This window comes from Ostrea edulis, chromosome 2 (assembly GCF_947568905.1).
Source record: "Ostrea edulis chromosome 2, xbOstEdul1.1, whole genome shotgun sequence".
Lineage (NCBI taxonomy): Eukaryota > Metazoa > Mollusca > Bivalvia > Ostreida > Ostreidae > Ostrea > Ostrea edulis.
This window is the reverse complement of record NC_079165.1, coordinates 95453983-95472285: the sequence shown is the minus strand read 5'-3', so window position 1 is coordinate 95472285 and position 18303 is coordinate 95453983. Positions and strand designations below refer to the sequence as shown.

Below are 18303 nucleotides of genomic sequence, written 5' to 3'. Positions count from 1 at the left end.
AAATCAATCTATAAAATCAGTCTAAAAAGTATATAATATATGCACTATACATGTGTGTGAACTGAACCCATACAAATATGTCCATTCACAAATAAAATTTCCAATCTGGTTTTATTTTGCTTTTGTTTAACTGGATGCAATGCTTAATAAGAGCAACCCATTTTAAACAACGGTCTTGATGGCTCTGTCTGTTTATTCAAAATTAAACTTCTGTACAAAATCAATATGCAATAACAATGTTTATGATGAGGATGAATTTCTTCCCTTTGTTTGAACATATACATAACTCATGGAGATAGATAGCAAATTAGTAACATTTCGAAAACAGAAAACTATTTTCTCAAAATTCACTATCATCAGAGAAATAATCGCTTTCAGGACTTTCTGTACCGAAAAAATCGTCAGCATCATCCTCTTCGTATTCATCTGATTCGTCGCATGAATCGCTGTCAAATGGTAGTCGTCGAATTGATGGTTCTACGGGTGCTAGTTTTCTAAGCTTAAACGTGAAAACGCACTCCGAGTTGAAATCACACTTTTGCCTCAGTTCTAAACGAACTTTATCCACGAATTCTTGACCTCTGGCCTCCAGAAGGAATGGGCAACTTGGGTGCCAGTAGGCATGATCCTCCCAGGGGTCAAAATCAAACTTTTTCAGCTGTAGCACTCCGCCACACTTGAAACACTGAGCCAACTTGACGTCATTGGTGAGAAAATATCCAGCCTCTGCAAGTTGCAGGGAAAAAGCGTCGATGCTTACGTCAAATCCGTCTTGTAGACGTCGGCACGACTCCAGACGCCGCTGAACGTCTTCGTATTGCAAGGAACCTAAACGAACACCCGTGTCACCAAACACTTGGCGGATAAAGAAGTATTTTAGAATACCTGTTAAATACACATCACCCTTGACGTAACACATAAGTTGTTCACCATAAAATGGCAAAGGAACTATTTTTCGAACGAGTTTGGAGAACGCTTCTAGTCGAACACTCCCTTCTTTTGTTTCAAAGTCATGGCCGACCGCGTGTTTTTCCACTGTGATACAGATTTTCACGACATCGACCTTCTGTTCTGTTAGGGTTGGACAACTTAAGACATCAGCATGGTGATAAGTGTCGTACATAAAGGGAGCGATGGTTTTCCAAGATAGAACAGCAGCATTGTCTTCCAAAGAAACACCACACACGTCCTGGTAGATGGAGAAGAAATGTCGAACACTCAGTTCAGCTATGTAATGTGACAACCCGTCCTTTGTGTATAGCCAGAAGAAAACGATCTGTCTCTGAAGAGATCGGCGACATTCGTTATGTTTTGTCCACTGGAATGTTTGAAGGAAAATCCAACTACCACATCCGATAGGAGGTATAACTTGTCTCTGGAATGCTGATGTGGTTGTATTTAAACTATCCCTTTGTGATCGTCCAGACACATTGTTCAACTTTAATCGTTCTTTGAAAGTCCTGAATTTGTCGTTGATTTCGTCAAAGGATACGATGTTTGCTATCACAGTCCACATTCTACAAAACGAAAGTAGCAATGAACGTTCCACAAACGATTTCTCCGACTGACAAGGATTTATTTTCAATTATTTGTATAACATGTGTATTTTAGCGAAAATAGAGTAGATTCTATAGAATTTGTTTATTTCTAATTCAAAGTCTCAAGGACAAATCATAGATATATATGAGAAAAGAAATGCCCAAATGATGGATTGGCACAAAACCAGTAAAACACATACATAGTGCAGAGGGAGGGAGTATCCTAACTTGTTGTAGTATAACAATGCGAAACATACAATCAATTATAAAACATATCTATAGACTATAGGCCTACAATGAATCCGATGAAAATCAATGCCACAGTATCAGGAATGAGCATATATGAGCAATTCATATACAGGATTTATTAAACCACAAACTTAACCCCTCTCCCTCCAAATCAATAGATCAATTGAAATTTGGGTTATAACTTCGATAATTGTTAGTATATCAATGTTCTGACACCATTAAATAATAAACAGTGTGTCATTATGAAGGGATATCATGGATAAAAATAAACCTATTGCCTACAATTTTAAATCTTTAATTTCCTTTCAAACTTTATAGCTATTAATGGAACTGTGGAATGCTTCCGCAAAAATTAACTTCTTAAGCAATTGTTAATTTTAAAGAATTATCAATGAAGAAAAATGTGGTGCAATCATTGGAGAATGTGAGTTCGATTCACCGTTCAAAATTCTTTTTTCGGCTCAAATGCGTAATTCTTACTGTTTACAATAATGTAACACTCATTACCTTAAATTTGATACTGCCTGGCCTGTGACTGTTCCTACGTCGAGTCTTCAGATTCAGTGGTACTCACGTAAAGTGTGTACGCGTTGCATGTCCGTATACATACGTATACGTGTCGCTGATATTGTAAAACCTTTGGTTATTGCACAACTCAGTTCAATGTTTACAAACAAACAATGGTGAAACCGGAAGTGTATTATATCCTTGGAATTGTATCAGAGTTATCCTTCTTTGATCTCACCCATTTTCGTGCCTTCTGTCGGTAAATAGCTGTTGCGTGTTGTAACCATGCCCAACTTAAAATAAAGATTATTTGATGTGGATTAGAAATCATTACAAGAAAAATCAACAACAAAAACAAAAACCCGATTTACAAATTATAGAAAATCGCGAGAATGATTTAGAAAATCGATGTCTAGAAGCAGAGACAATCCCAAAAAGTTATCAGACCGATTTAAGAAATTTTAGAAAACTAGAATTATAATTTGCAATAAATGCCTATTTATATTTTGTTTTTCAAGCCCAAAAGTTCTTTTGAACAAAAAGCACACTTGTGTACATACGAAATTTGAATTTATTAGAACAAAGTGTCATGTCCTCTCCAAATGGGAAAATAAACATACATACAGGTGTCGGTCAAATAAAATACCTTTTGATGCAGAACTTCAATAATCTGTTGCCGCTCTTCTGACAGTAACAGATAAAAACATCGAATTTGAATTAGATTGCCAGGTATTTAAACATCTTTTTGTTGTGTATACAGGTACCCTCTATATCCGTCAGACAATAGTGAAGAGATAAAATATCAAATCCCAAATGAACATCATTCTCGAAGACTAACATCAGCAGAGTTCTGGTTTAATATGTAAATAATTATACATTGTTGACATCATTTGGTTTTTGCTTAGAATAAAAGGAATGTAGGATGTGCATTTTTTAAAAATTCAATGGATCACATAAAATAGGGGCGTAGCTATAGGGTCCACTTGGCGTGGACTACGAAGTTATGGGTTTTGGGGGACACCTTAGGTCGGGCTGAGAACAGGGCACACGTACTGACCTCTGGTTTTCAGTGCGACAAAAAGTGGAAACCAATTGCAGGATATACTTTTTCGGTGTTATATATGTAACTAAATATGTAAAGAATCCGTAATCACCCCCACCCCCTACCCGGTCATACGAGTCTACTTTTGGCAAAGAGGAAAGGCATTTGTCATACAGAATTATATACCTTGTTTAGGTACAGATTTGCAAACTTTGAACACTTTATATATTTTCACATTTATATTAAGCTCCATTCTAGTTATATTTTGTGGTGCTAAGAGGGAGGATAAAATAGAAATAATTTTCATTTTTGAAAATACACGGGGATATGAAATGCGACGCTTCACGCCGATCTCCTTCATAAAGCACGAGAAATACCGGCATGCCATCACGAAGTGTTGCAGTTCATACCCTCGTGTATTTTCAAACTTATTTTAATTTCTATCGGAATTCCCAACCGTCAAAATAGAGGTACTATGTTTATCAAGATTCATACACGCATTGTTCACAACTGCAGCGCGTTCACGAGTAAATGACTATCATTACAATTTGGAAAGAAACATTGGAAATATGACTTTTTATCGCTGGGTCATCATACACTCATCTTTCAGTTTGATAATATTTTGAATTATATTTTGGTGTTCATGAAATTATCGGTGAAGTTATCTATCCTTTGTTCTAGTAGCTGTAGAAGATCAATCTCATGAATGATAAGTGCAGCTACAGCTACAGTGAATTAAAGATACTTGTGCAATTCCACTCTGTAGCTTTACATTCTATTTCCCTTTCTCTAAAACTACATGCATGAAGATCAGAGCACTTAAAGTTATGACGTCTGTATACTTTTGATTAGATTTCAAGGTGTGTGGACGTGTTTTTGGGGGCTCCTGATTTTGGGGGATTTATAAGTGTAAGGTCAAATTATCTTGCGACATACGTTTTGTGTATGTTAGCTCTTTATAATTGAAGCGATTATAGATACAAATGGGGAAATCTCGTCGTGAGAATCAGGATAAAAAACGCAAAAAAGAAAGTCAAAGTCTTAGCAGTTCGGACAATAGTGACAGTAGTACCTTGGCTGTGAGTAGTGTTCTCAGTGAAGTGAACGATGTGCTCTATGGAAGTTCAACGTTGGCAGCTACACCAATTATCGATACAAACAATCGAGAAAATATTACTTCTACACCGTTACCAACCGCAGCATCGCAGAATCAACAAAATGTCTCTCTGGTGCAATCGCAAACAAATGATACATGTCCACCATGGGCTAAGGAACTTGTCAACGCTTTCCGTACGTTGGAGTCCAAAGTAAACGGTGTGTACAAAAAACTCGAAAAACTTGAAAGTGTTGAAACTAAAGTAGCGAGCATCGGCACAACTATCTCAAATTTTGAATCGGAACTATCCAACATAAAATCCAGTATAAACTCAAGTCTTCAACAAACAAAGGACATGATTACAACTCTCGGTGAAAGGACAGATGGAGTAGAGTACCAATGCAACGAAATGGACGACCGAATAGCACACCTAGAGTCAGAAAATCAAGCACTGAAATGGGAAATCATTGACGTAAAAGCGCGCTCTATGAGGGACAATTTAATCTTCTCAAATATTCCTGAGAGAGTCGACGAAACCCCTAATGTGACTGAGAACTTTTTACGAGAATTTCTAGAAAAAGAACTGAAAATGGATACGGCTGATGTGAGCAACATTAAGTTTGACAGAGTACATAGAATGACGGGACGTAACAAACCCCGAGCAATAGTGGCGAAGTTTAACAACTTTAAACAAAGGCAAGACGTCAAATTCAGATCCAGAGAACTGAAAGGTACAAACTTTTATATAAATGAACAATTTCCACCAGAAATCAACGAACAAAGACGACAACTAATTCACATTGCGAAGGAGAAACAACGACAAGGACACAGGACACGTTTAGTGTACAATAAACTGTACATTGATGGCGTTCCATACAAACCACCTACCAACCCACGGATCCAGGAACCGATGAGATAGGAAATTGCGGGGGTCGGACATTCATTGCGTATAGTCGCATGGAATGTAAACAGAAATTTAGAGCAAAAGATATGTGACAGTGATTTTTGCACAGTCATATCTGACTACGATGTAATATTTTTATCAGAATGCTGGATTCAACCTGGAACAGCTCTAAAGTGCGATTGGTTAAACGACGAATTTGAATACAAATGTTTTCCTAGACTGAAGGGTAAAGGCGGTGGCCTTGTGCTGTTATACAGAAAAACACTTCGTAAGTTTGTATCAATTGTTAAATGTGTTGAAGACACACTCATATGGTTAAGAGTAGAACAAAGAGATCATCCCGATATTTATATCTGTTTTGCGTATATACCTCATGATCATAACGTTTACTACACAAAGTATAATTGCGATTTATTTGATTGTATCTTAAATGATATGTCAATTTTTACACAGAACGGCACTGTTGTTGTTGCCGGTGACTTAAACAGTAGAGTTGGTAATTTACCTGATTATATTGTAGAAGACTCTCTTGCTATACCTATTCATGATATGCTGTCAAATGTTTTTGATTATAACACCGATTCGGTCATGCCACATCGAGTATCAGAAGATATGATGGTTAATAGGTTTGGCAGAAAGCTTTTAGAATTATGTAAATCTACTGGTTTAAGACTTTGTAATGGTAGAACACCAGGTGATGAAAATGGTCAGTTAACTTTTTACAATCACTTGGGTACAAGTGTTATAGATTACATTTTAGTAGAAGATGCGTACTTTAACAATGTCACTAAGCTTAACGTCTGTGAGTTTAACGAATGGTCAGATCACGCACCAGTAGAATTTACTTTGAAATGTATGAATGCTAGCTTTTCCAATAATAGTGATGTAATCACGAGTGGTCCAAATACGACACGGAAGTTCAGATGGGACGACGAGCACGTGGAACAAATGGAACGTGACCTCAATGACAAAGTCAGTGATCTGTATAATATTATCGACTTAATACAATCATCTACCCTAACACTGGATCGTGGTATTGAGCAGTTTAATTCTATATTAAATGATGTTTTTCAACCTTGTTCTAGAAATGTAAAATGTTGTAAAAAAAATTCACCAAATAAGAAAAGTTCTACCAACAAGGATAAACCTTGGTTTGACGAAAAATGTAAGCACTTGTACAACACTTATCGTCATTTTATGTACATCTTTAATTCTGAGCGTAGCCCGGAAAACAGATGTAATCTGGTTGAAGCTAAAGGTGAATATAAACGTTATGAACGACAGGTCAGACGTAAGTATTTAAGATCAGAGGGGAACCGACTTAGTCTGTTACGTAGGAATAATCCTAGGCAATTTTACAAAGCGTTTAAGAAGAATTCACGGTCTCCACCTACAGAGTTGTCTTTGAATAATTTTTTTGAGCATTTCAAGTCTGTCTGTAACAATGATGGAGATAACAATAATACAGATGTGGACCGAGCTCAAAGTTGCATTTTCGAGGAGCTAGATGTTCCAATATCATGTGATGAAGTTTGTAATGTATTAAAGAAAACGAAAGCTGCTAAATCACCGGGCATTGATAACTTGTTAAATGAATACTTTTGTAAATTTCGAGTTATTTTTACTCCATTGTTGTCACATCTATTCAATATTATCTTTAATCGTGGCACATTTCCAACATGTTGGTCTGAGGGAATTATTTTCCCATCTTTTAAGAAAGGAAATGCTAACGACACTAATAGCTATAGAGGCATAACTCTGGTGAGTTGTTTGGCAAAAATATTTACTTCTGTTTTAAATGATAGGTTGTTAAAATGGTGTTACGGGAATAATTCTGTGTCAGATGCTCAGTTTGGTTTCAAACCAGGTTTTGGCACTTCAGACGCTATATTTGCATTACAAAGTGTCATTAGTAGAACGTTATCACGCAAAAATAAGTTATTTTGCTGTTTTGTTGATTATGAAAAGGCTTTCGATAATGTCAACCGAAACAAGTTATTTTTTAAATTATCACGCTGTGGCATCACTGGTAAATTACTTACAATCATCAAATCACTATATAGTAACTTAAAATCCTGTGTTAGATTTCAATCCGAATTATCGAACTTCTTCTCATGTACAAACGGATTAATGCAAGGTGAGGGGTTGTCCCCCTTTTTGTTCTCTCTCTATGTGAATGATTTTGAGAATGCATTTATTAATAGCTTATGTGATGGAATTGACTTTAAAGATATATCACTGTTTTTGCTAATGTACGCTGATGATACTGTACTTTTTTCTGAATCAGCCACAGGATTACAAAACATGTTAAATACTTTATCAGTTTATTGTAACGAATGGGACCTAAAAGTTAACATTCAAAAAACAAAAGTTCTTGTCTTTCGTAACGGAGGGAAAATAAATGCCGCCAGCAAATGGTTTTACAATGGTAGCGAACTAGAAGTTGTTGACAGTTTTAATTATCTTGGTCTTACTTTAAATTTTAATGGTAAATTTTTAAAGTCTCAGTGTATTATCGCCGAGCAGGGTAGAAAATGTATGTACCATATTCTTCGAATTTGTGATAATCTGTCACTGAATATTGTAACAAAACTTCATGTATTTGATACTTATGTTTCAAGTGTTTTGAATTATGGTAGTGAAATTTGGGGTTTTAACCCAGGTAACGATGTTGAAAAGGTACATGTGGACTTTTGTAAGCGAATTTTACATGTAAAGAAGTGCACTCCAAATTATATGGTTTACGGGGAACTTGGTCGTGTGCCAATGTATAATTTACGTATGATAAAAATTATCAAATATTGGTTGAAAGTTATCAAAACCGACAATTGTATCCTTCAATCTATATATGATGACATGTTGATTTGCAATCACAAGAACTGTAATTGGCGCTGCCAAGTTAAGCATTTATTATTATCGAAAGGATTTGGTGATGTATGGTTTAACCACTATGTTAATAATGAAGTTTTATTTCTAGAATGTCTCAAACAGCGTTTAACTGACAACTTCATGCAGTCACGAGATGAATTTTTTGTTAATTCACCCAAATGTATTCTGTATAGACACCTTATTGATAATGTTACCATTCAATTTTACTTGACAAAATCTATTCCGGAAAATCTTATTAATCTTTTAGCAAAATTTAGATTGTCTGCTCACCAGCTTAGAATTGAACAAGGTAGATATAATGGCACAGCAAGACAAGATCGATTGTGTGAATTCTGTAATTTGAACGAAGTTGAGGACGAATATCATTTTATTTTAATATGTCCTTTGTACAAAAACCTCAGATCTGCATATATAAAAAAATATTATTGGTCGCATGCTTCTATGTTTAAACTGGTACAATTGATGTCAATTCATAATAGAAAACAAATCTGTAATCTGGGTAAATTTTTAAAAGGTGCTTTACTCTTACAATCTAGCCAAACTATCGTCTAATGTATATGCTGGTTTTTGTTGGTTTCTTTTTTATGTAAACTTGTCTTATAACTCTCTTCATGTATGTCCATCCTCTAATATTCACTCCACTTTTCATACTGTATACATCTTTTTTGTTTATACTTTGTAATTGAATATGTATTATGCTGATGAGCCGTAAGGCTTAAAGCCAATAAACAATACAATACAATACTAAGAGTGTTTACTATACGGACTTCGTCACTTCATTTACAGAAACAAGTACCTGTGATGTGAACGCCCGGACATACGTCATTGCAGTGTATAACCCAGTAGATCTAATTTCTTTTTTCTTTTTCTTTTGGTCCAAAGGTCTGCAAACTTCATACGAGGGATATTTAAAAGAATGAGTGATACTTTAGAAATAAATTTCATTTGTGAAAATACATGAGGTAAGGGCAGGTCCAGAAATTTTCGAAAGAGGGGATTCTACCATCATTTTCGGTTTTCAATGGGAGATCCACCCTCAAAATTCGTTATTTTTACCTTTTCTAGCAAACTTTACTGACCAAAGGAGGGGGGGGGGGGTTCAACCCCCCTCCCCCCATGGAGGGCATCAACTGCTACGCTTTACGTCAGAAAAGAATGCTGGAGTGACATGAGGTGTTGTTTTTATACTCTCATGTATTTTCATACTTACATTTTACTTTCTTTTCTGTCGGAATATTCTCAGCCGTTAAAATATAATTTACGAGGAAATTACTATCATTTTCAATTGATAAAGATATCATAGTTCAAAACATTGGAAATGTAACAACTTAAAAGTGTTTGAAATAGAGTTGATTACCTAAATCAATTCCCATGATTTAGAAAATAAAATTCTCTTCACAAACAAGGTTGTAATACATATTAACACTTCATGTAATCTCTCTCTCTCTCTCTCTCTCTCTCTCTCTCTCTCTCTCTCTCTCTCTCTCTCTCTCTCTATATATATATATATATATATATATATGTATTCGGTCTTTCCTATAGACCGAACATAGATAACCCCCTCGTTTCTACAGAAAATACTCCATCGTCAACTTCCCATATCTATGCAGCAATATTATATCATCACTAACATATGGTGTTTATGTCTTCCTATTGATTTGATACGCGGAAGCATGTTCTGCGTATATTCAATTTTTGAAAGTTGGTGTTACAGGGGTTTCAACAGCATGTTAGAGGGCTCACTGTTTGTTATCTTTACCTTTTTCATCAAGAGTAATATATACCGACTCGTGATTTTTAAAAATGATATCTACTGTTTTCTCGTGTACATAATTTACAGGGACTGTAACCTATGTAAGCTCCTTATGTCCCCCTATCACAAAGTTTGTGGACGCAGTTTCTCTAGGAATGAGAAGAGGTGTTCAGCACTAAATGTAATTGTGCCCACGGATTTTCTTTTCTTTAATTTTTGTTGTTGATTGATTTGGTTTTCCCCATGGTGTAATAACATGGACATGGCCGTTTTAATATATGAAGATGTTTCTGAATGCAGATTAATATTTGACGGAAGTATTCAGTTATTAGTATTAGTTGTGAAAGTGATGGCAACCTTTTGTGGACGTAGTTTCTCTAGGAATGAAAAGAGATGTTCAGCACTAGATATAATTGTGCAAGGCACCGATTCTGGTATTTCCCATGGTGTAATAACATGGACATGGCCGTTTTAATATTTGGAGATGTTTCTGAATGCAGATTGATATTTGACAGAAGTGTTCAGTTATCAGTATTAGTTGTGAAAGTGATGACAACCTTGTTTTCTCAAAATCTCTCAATGGCATAGGAATATAAATATTAATGACTACTTAAAACATTCATTTTGTACAAAAACAGGAGAATAAGAAACCAAGATAGATAACCGCTTTTAGTGTAAAGAAATATAAAAGGAAGAATTACTGTCTTGCAAGACAATGATTATTTAATCACCAAAATTACATATTCATGTGCCTGTTACGAGGTTAAAAGGTGTTTGAAATGATTTTAAATACTAGTGTTATTACTGAAATAATAATATATATTATTGAGCAATTTTCATTGAATTCAATTTTTGGTGACAAATAATTGACATATGCTCACCAAAAGCAAACACAAAATGAACACACGCACGCACACGCACGCCGGTCCACCCCCATACACCCACACCCATCCACCCACACACCAAAAAACAAAACAATCAAACACACAAAACGAAACACAAACATACATGTACATTAGTTACACTGTTCTTTTTCACAGCTCTTGATTAAACTATAAGGCTGGACCCCAAATTGAAACAATCGAATATTTTAATCCCTTGTTTTCTTTGCAACTTTTCAAAGACCACCATTGAACTGTGCACGTATTACAATGAAATGCTGCCGCTAGAATGCAAATATTAGAACAAAGAGAACAGTTATAAAATATCGAATTCTTGAAGTTTGAACTACACTCGCTCTTGTGTGAGGGACATTTCAATCAGAGGTATAATCATCACAACCACTAATCGTTGAGAGATAAATTTCACTGCACTACAACAAAAAAGATTCAGGGTAGGCCTATGATGTTATAAAAATGTTAATTAATTCTACATGACATTACAACAGTAAACGTCGACGCGCTTTACGCACGAAATTTGTTTTTTTGTCGAGCCTGACATCCATAGCTATCAAATGTCTCGGTGGAACACAAATTAACATTAAGCCAGTTCTCTTTGTACACTGACCAAGATTGCACGCCAAGTTAAAAAATTATCTTATTAAGGTAAATATTCCATGACTTAATGACAAGATATGCTGTAAATAATACAGATCCTGGCAATACACAATTACGCGTCCTGCTCTGTCACTGCTTGATAGATATTCAAAGCACCCCGAATTGTTTAAAGACCGCTACCGGGGAAAGTTTGAATAGCACTGTTTGTATATGTTTCACTTTAAATTCAATGCATATCTTATAGATTACCAGAATAAACGAACTTTATAATTTTGGCTCGTGTGCCCGTTTTCTAGTGTTTTAAAACTTTTGGGTTTGTGCAGTAAGGAGTCGATTTTTGTGATTTAGTTTACTCCGAATTAAGGAGGAGGGGCACCATGACGCTGATCAGTGTTTCTGCGGTAGTTAAAACGAATGTTCCTCGACAATCTATAAAGAAAGATTTCTTAAGCAAATTTACGGAGTACTTATGCGATACATATAAAACGGAATCTAAGGTAAGTTATCTTGTCAGGTAATCGAATTACGTAAATCACCAACGCATTAGAATTACATTTCTAAACATTTTAGATTTTATTTTCATGGACTATTATCCTTAGAAATCGATTTTTACCCGAATAGTATTAATATAGAGAGAGTAATTCGGTTTATGACTTTTTGTTGAAATACGTTCCGTGTACCAAACGGAAATAAGAAATTTTTTGTAAGATACTAACGCAAAATAAAACAGATTGAATTTTTTTTCCCGTTTAGTTTTGCAGTGCAAACATACTTTAAAGAATATACTTGTGTCATAAAATGATATCTAGAACTATGATTTGTTTCATCAGAGAGAGAGAGAGAGAGAGAGAGAGAGAGAGAATTTTTGTGATCTGGGGATCTTTGTGATTTGTTTCAGAGTGTGAAGTTGGAGATCTTTGTGAATTGATTCAGAGATCTATGTGGTTTGTTTCAGAGATCGTTGTGGTTTGTTTCAGAGTGTGACAAACCACAACCATCTCCACATCACTCTCTGAAACAAACCACAACCATCTCCACATCACTCTCTGAAACAAACCACAACCATCTCCACATCACTCTCTGAAACAAACCACAACCATCTCCACATCACTCTCTGAAACAAACCACAACCATCTCCACATCACTCTCTGAAACAAACCACAGCCATGTTCCAAAGATCTCAGAGATCTTTGGAACATGGATGTGGTTTGTTTCAGAGAGTGATGTGGAGATGGTTGTGGTTTGTTTCAGAGAGCGATGTGGAGATGGTTGTGGTTTGTTTCAGAGAGTGATGTGGAGATGGTTGTGGTTTGTTTCAGAGAGTGATGTGGAGATGGTTGTGGTTTGTTTCAGAGAGTGATGTGGAGATGGTTGTGGTTTGTTTCAGAGAGTGATGTGGAGATGGTTGTGGTTTGTTTCAGAGAGTGATGTGGAGATGGTTGTGGTTTGTTTCAGAGAGTGATGTGGAGATGGTTGTGGTATGGTTCCTTTAGTGATAGATAACACGTGTTTTGTAATTTGTTTCAGAGAGTGATAGTTGAAATCCACGCCGACACTCCGATGATGAGGGGTGGTTTATCTGCCCCCATGATGAACATTGAATTCTACCACAACTGTGACATCATCTCACAAACCACAAAACAGAAATATGCCACGGGAATGGCTAAGTTTATGGCGGATGAGCTCCGTATGCCTGTAGACAGGTAATGGTTAAAAATCACATCTCCGTCTCTTTCGACTCGAATACGAACATGGAGGTTCAACTCTCAATGAATATCGTAATTTCGTACATAAGTTGATATGTTTATCTATGCCAAAAAGTTTAATTGAAAAGTGTTATGCCACTCTCGAATGTTGAGGATGCTTTGAAATAGCAATCACATTTTTTATTACTTGAAGTAAAATGGAGATCACGGCATGATGCATTAGATAGTAGTAATATATGTACTTAGCTACACATTCAGAGTATTTTAAGCTGATATTTCAAACATGTGACTGCTATATACATGTATACACGCACTTCCAATTTTCGATCGGTTACGAAAGCCAGTCGCCAACCGCTCGGTATTTAGATGCAAAGGTCAAGGTTCTTACGAATAACGCGGTTAAAGATCCCTCACTGCTACGGGTCTGACCCCTAAACATTGGTTTAGATTTATGATACTTCACCAACAGCTGGTGAATCTCAATATGAGTGAAAAATTCTCAAAGGGACGTAAAACAATAAACAAATGAAACAAACAAAACGTTCCACTTTCATATTTAGTGTTAAACATGCATAACAGAAAATGGCATTTTGGAACATATTCTCTGTAGAGAAGTCGAGAGGCACAGTCTTCGGTGAAGGCTATGCCTCTCAACTTCTCTAAAGAGAATATTTGGAACAGAAAGAGAAAAACTTTATCATAACATGCGATACCACTGCTTCATTTACATACATTTTGAACAGCCATTACCAATTAAATAATGGTAGTCCCCTTCATCAAATGAAATGACATGTTTAATATCCAAATCAATCCGTGGAATGAAGAAACAGTTTGCCAAAAGCTGGACATGTATGTAGGCAACAATTATGTAATCTGTTAGGGTCACAGGCTCTCTCGCCTTTAGGGAGATAACGCATCGTCGTTCTCGTTTTATCGCTGCCTCCCTCACGCATTCTCACTGCCTCGTGCACGCATTCTCACTGCCTCGTCCACGCATTCTCGCTGCCTCCCTCACTTATTTTTGCTGCCTCTTCACGCATTCTCACTGCCTCCCTCACGCATTTTTACTGCCTCCTTCACGCATTCTCACTGCCTCCCTCACGCATTTTTGCTGCCTCTTTCACGCATTCTCGCTGCCTTCCCCACGCATTATCACTGCCTCCCTCACGTATTCTCGCTGCCTTCCTCACACATTCTCACTGCCTCGTTCACGCATTCTCACTGCCTCATCCATGCATTCTTGCTGCCTCTTCACGTATTCTCGCTGCTTCCTCCACGCATCCTCACTGCCTCCCTCACGCATTTTTGCTGCCTCCTTCACGCATTCTCACTGCCTCCCTCACGCAATTTTGCTGCCTCCTTCACGCATTCTTACTGCCTCCCTCATGCATTCTCGTTGTCCGTCCCCCCCCCTCCACTGCCTCGTCCACGCATTCTCACTGCCTCTCTAACGCATTCTCACTGCCTCCCTCATGCATTCCTGCTGTCTCCCCCACTGCCTCGTTCACGCATTCTCACTGCCTCCCTCACGCATTCTCACTTCCTCCCTCATGCATTCTCGCTGTCTCCTTCACTGCCTCGTTCACGCATTCTCACTGCCTCCCTCACGCATTCTCGTTGTCTCCATCACAAATATTCACTCCCTCGTCCACGCATTCTTGCTCCCTCTGCCCCGCTTTCCTGCTTCTTCGCGTCGTTGCCTTAAAGACGAGGTATTCAGAATGCAAAGGTAAGAAATTATTATCACGTTTCCTTGAATTTTCTTTCCTTTCGGTTCTCCTTAAAGGCAATGGAGCAAAGTCGGAAGGAGGGATTGGTCTAACAAACCATTAACGAAAAAAAAGGCCGACTGCTTCATGGACAAGGCAGCGAGAATGCGTGGACGTACACAAGGAATTATTTTCATTTTCTGTTTGTCTTTTTGACAACCAGTAATTAATTTGTTTCATCAGGAGTATATAATAAATGTATCATGATTTGAGGGGTGTCAATACAGGTGTATGTCGTCACGTTTCGTTGATTTTAAGGTCCGACGTAGTCCGCCTCTTTACAGTAAATTCTGTGGTCGTTATGATAATATGATTTACCAATACAACCTGTCCATGGATCAAATGGTGTCAGACGTGTTTCATACATATTGTTAGGCCATTCTACATACTAATTTTGACGGATTACTCAGTTTCTGATCAAAATATAGGGCTCACGGCGGGTGTAACCGGTCGACAGGAGATGCTTGCTCCTCCTAGGCACCTGATTTCACCTGTGGTATGCCCAGAGGTCCGTGTTCGCCCCACTCTTAATATTGTATTCTTTACTGGAGTTAAGAGATTAATCGCTGTTCGTTATCTTCGCCTTTTCATCAAGTTTATCAAATTGAATTTGGTATAGCTCTACACATACACATATTTTCGATTGAGTTCGGTATAGCTAGGCACGTTGTAGAACTCGGCAGATTATCACATTTTCCACGCGACTTTTCACATATTATGTATAAGGTTACGCTGTATTTGAAACTGATTATAACGTCTTTGTCTTTTTCAGAGTCCTAGTTTTATTCTTTGACACAAGAAAATGCACATGATGAAAAATGGGTTGTCCCACTGGACGTAAACTGCATGTTTTATGGTCAATTCCCCACAATAGCATGTTTGTTGTACACTTATTAAAATCGTTTACTAAATCAACAGAGTGTTATAGTTTTGTCTGATAATGGCCAAAATCAACTGGTGGATTATGTTATTAGGTATTCTGCGATAGAGGGCGCACGCAAACGTTAGACATCTAAACTAGCATGCAGTCTTGTAAACCAGAATGCAATCTCGTAAATTAGCATGTAAAACTGGTAAAAAGGGGGAATTTATGGGAAATACAGCTCTAGTGTTGAGAAGATTTTTGTTTTAAAATTCGACGTATTTCTACGTAAACTTCCATTATATTGTGGCCCCATCTAACCTCCGGGAGCCACAGATTGAATATGACTCTACACTATCTGAGGATGCTTGCTTATTGATACTATAATCATGCTCTGAAGAAAATATCTCTTATCATGGAGCTTTAATAAATATTTGAAGGCATGTTTGGACCCAAGTAAAGTGGGAAAATGTGTTACGATTTTTTTTTTGAGATGACAATGCAAGAATACAACCATATAAGGCTTTAACCGTACGTGCGCATTTTTTCCTGTGCCGTAAATCGAAGGGTTTTTATAAGGGGTGGATCTGTAGCTCTCTGGTCTGTCTCAATATTTTCCCAGAGAGCTATATAGATCTGCGGCTAATGGAGACGTCACAAGTGATCAGAAAAGCTCACTTGACTTAAAAACTCAGGTGAGCTATAAAGAAATAAGATCAGGCGGCAGTGCTCTTCTGAATTATACATGTATTTCCTTGACCGTGGGAGCATAAAAAATTCTCCAGCAAACCCTTCAGATCAAAGAACGCCAAGGGGTATTGAGGAATTTTCTATCTTGACGTCACGTCACATGTAGCTGACTTCCCCTATAGAAGAATCGAAATTTGCACATGTTAGAAACATCACCCTAGTGGGATAGAAATAATTACTTCGTCATCGGAAGAGTTCAAGCATAATTCATTTGATCTCGGATCGGTTTTTATTTTCCACCAAATCTTCTCAACTGAACTATATTACAGTAAAACACGCTTATAGCGAAGTGCAAGGGGCGAACAATTTCAATTCATTATAAACATAATTCTTCATACCCAATAAGTTTATAATATTGTGACGAATTGGGATCGGGCACGGGATGTATTATTATCTATGTGATCCGGACTTCATCGTATGACAATACGATATGACCCAAGGCATAACGAATGCCGGGTAGTATAAATACGGCTGTTTTGCGAGAGACAGTGTCATTCTGAAGTAGACGCTGGCAAGAAGTTATCGAAGGTACGGTGAAGAAAGAAACTAACAGTATACGGTGTCTCGTATACTAGTAGGGAAGCTTTTAAAGGTGGGGACGTTCACCTGGTGTTTATTTTATTTTGTTTGATCAGTCCTTCGACAAAAGGGATCTGTCCGGTATAAGGACGCATCTCCCGTACTCCCGGATCTGTCACATCCAGATCTATAGTCTCTTTATGATAAAGATAGGAAATCTTGCACATATCTGTATATATTGACTCGTACATTTTTTTTATAAGGATAAATAATCTTTGATATATCTGTATATATTGACTCGTATATTTCCTAATCATTTGTTTAAGATCAATATCAATAAGTATAGGGACTCATCCAAATCTTCGAACCATAACACGTTACAATATGCTTCAAAGTTACAGGGAATGAAAATCACTTTACTGTAAGTATGGATTCATTGTAAACGTGTTCGCTGTAACAGTGTTTGGTACTGTATGTATTAGTTTTGGTCCAGATGGTAAAAAATGAGGTAGCACAGAAAACACACACACACACACACACACACACACACACACACATATATATATATATATATATATATGATCCAAATAGAAAGAGTTGATATCACACAGTCAAAATAATTCAATAAAAAAGCAGGAAAATATACAGTTTCAAAATATATTTAAATCACTAGCGCTTTCTGGATTTTAACATCCATCCTCAGGTGAATACAAATTAATAATCTAGTGATTTAAATATATTTTGGAACTGTATATTTTCCTGCTCTTTTATTGAATTATATATATATATATATATATATATATATATATATATATATATGCAAGGTGAAGATAACGAACAGTGATCAATCTCATAACTCCTACAAGCAATACAAAATAGATAGTTGGGCAAACATGGACCCCTGGACAAACCAGAGGCGGGATCAGGTGCCTAGGAGGAGTAAGCATCCCCTGTATATATATCTTCTCTCTCTCTCTCTCTCTCTCTCTCTCTCTGTGAAAACTTTTTAAAAATTCTTCTCATGCACCACTGGCCATGATTAGTCATATTATATGCAAGGATTTGAATATAGTACAAATATTTATATATCTATTTGATCATTCCATGACCCCTGGGTTAGAGTTGGGCTAAAATAGGAATTTTTAATTCAATTTAATAAAAAAATTCTTTTCATGGCAACAGGGTCACGCTAAATCATATGAATATGAAAACATTCCTAAGTT

The 18303-nt window shown here is 36.8% G+C and overlaps 2 protein-coding genes across 2 annotated transcripts; one reads left to right on the top strand and one right to left on the bottom strand.

Annotated features, from left to right (window-relative positions):
- Window positions 1-175: 175 nt before the first annotated feature.
- Window positions 176-2500, bottom strand: LOC125681957 (uncharacterized). The gene is made up of 2 exons (XM_048922249.2): window positions 2295-2500; window positions 176-1517 (listed from the first exon to the last, which is right to left on the bottom strand). The coding sequence occupies exon 2, from the start codon at window positions 1514-1516 to the stop codon at window positions 341-343; it is 1176 nt and encodes a 391-aa protein (XP_048778206.2). The 5' UTR covers window position 1517; window positions 2295-2500; the 3' UTR covers window positions 176-340.
- Window positions 2501-11743: 9243 nt separating this feature from the next.
- Window positions 11744-15864, top strand: LOC125680783 (uncharacterized). Its single transcript, XM_048920549.2, has 3 exons — window positions 11744-11971; window positions 13002-13177; window positions 15722-15864. The coding sequence occupies exons 1-3, from the start codon at window positions 11852-11854 to the stop codon at window positions 15759-15761; spliced, it is 336 nt and encodes a 111-aa protein (XP_048776506.1). The 5' UTR covers window positions 11744-11851; the 3' UTR covers window positions 15762-15864.
- The last annotated feature ends 2439 nt before the right edge of the window (window positions 15865-18303 follow it).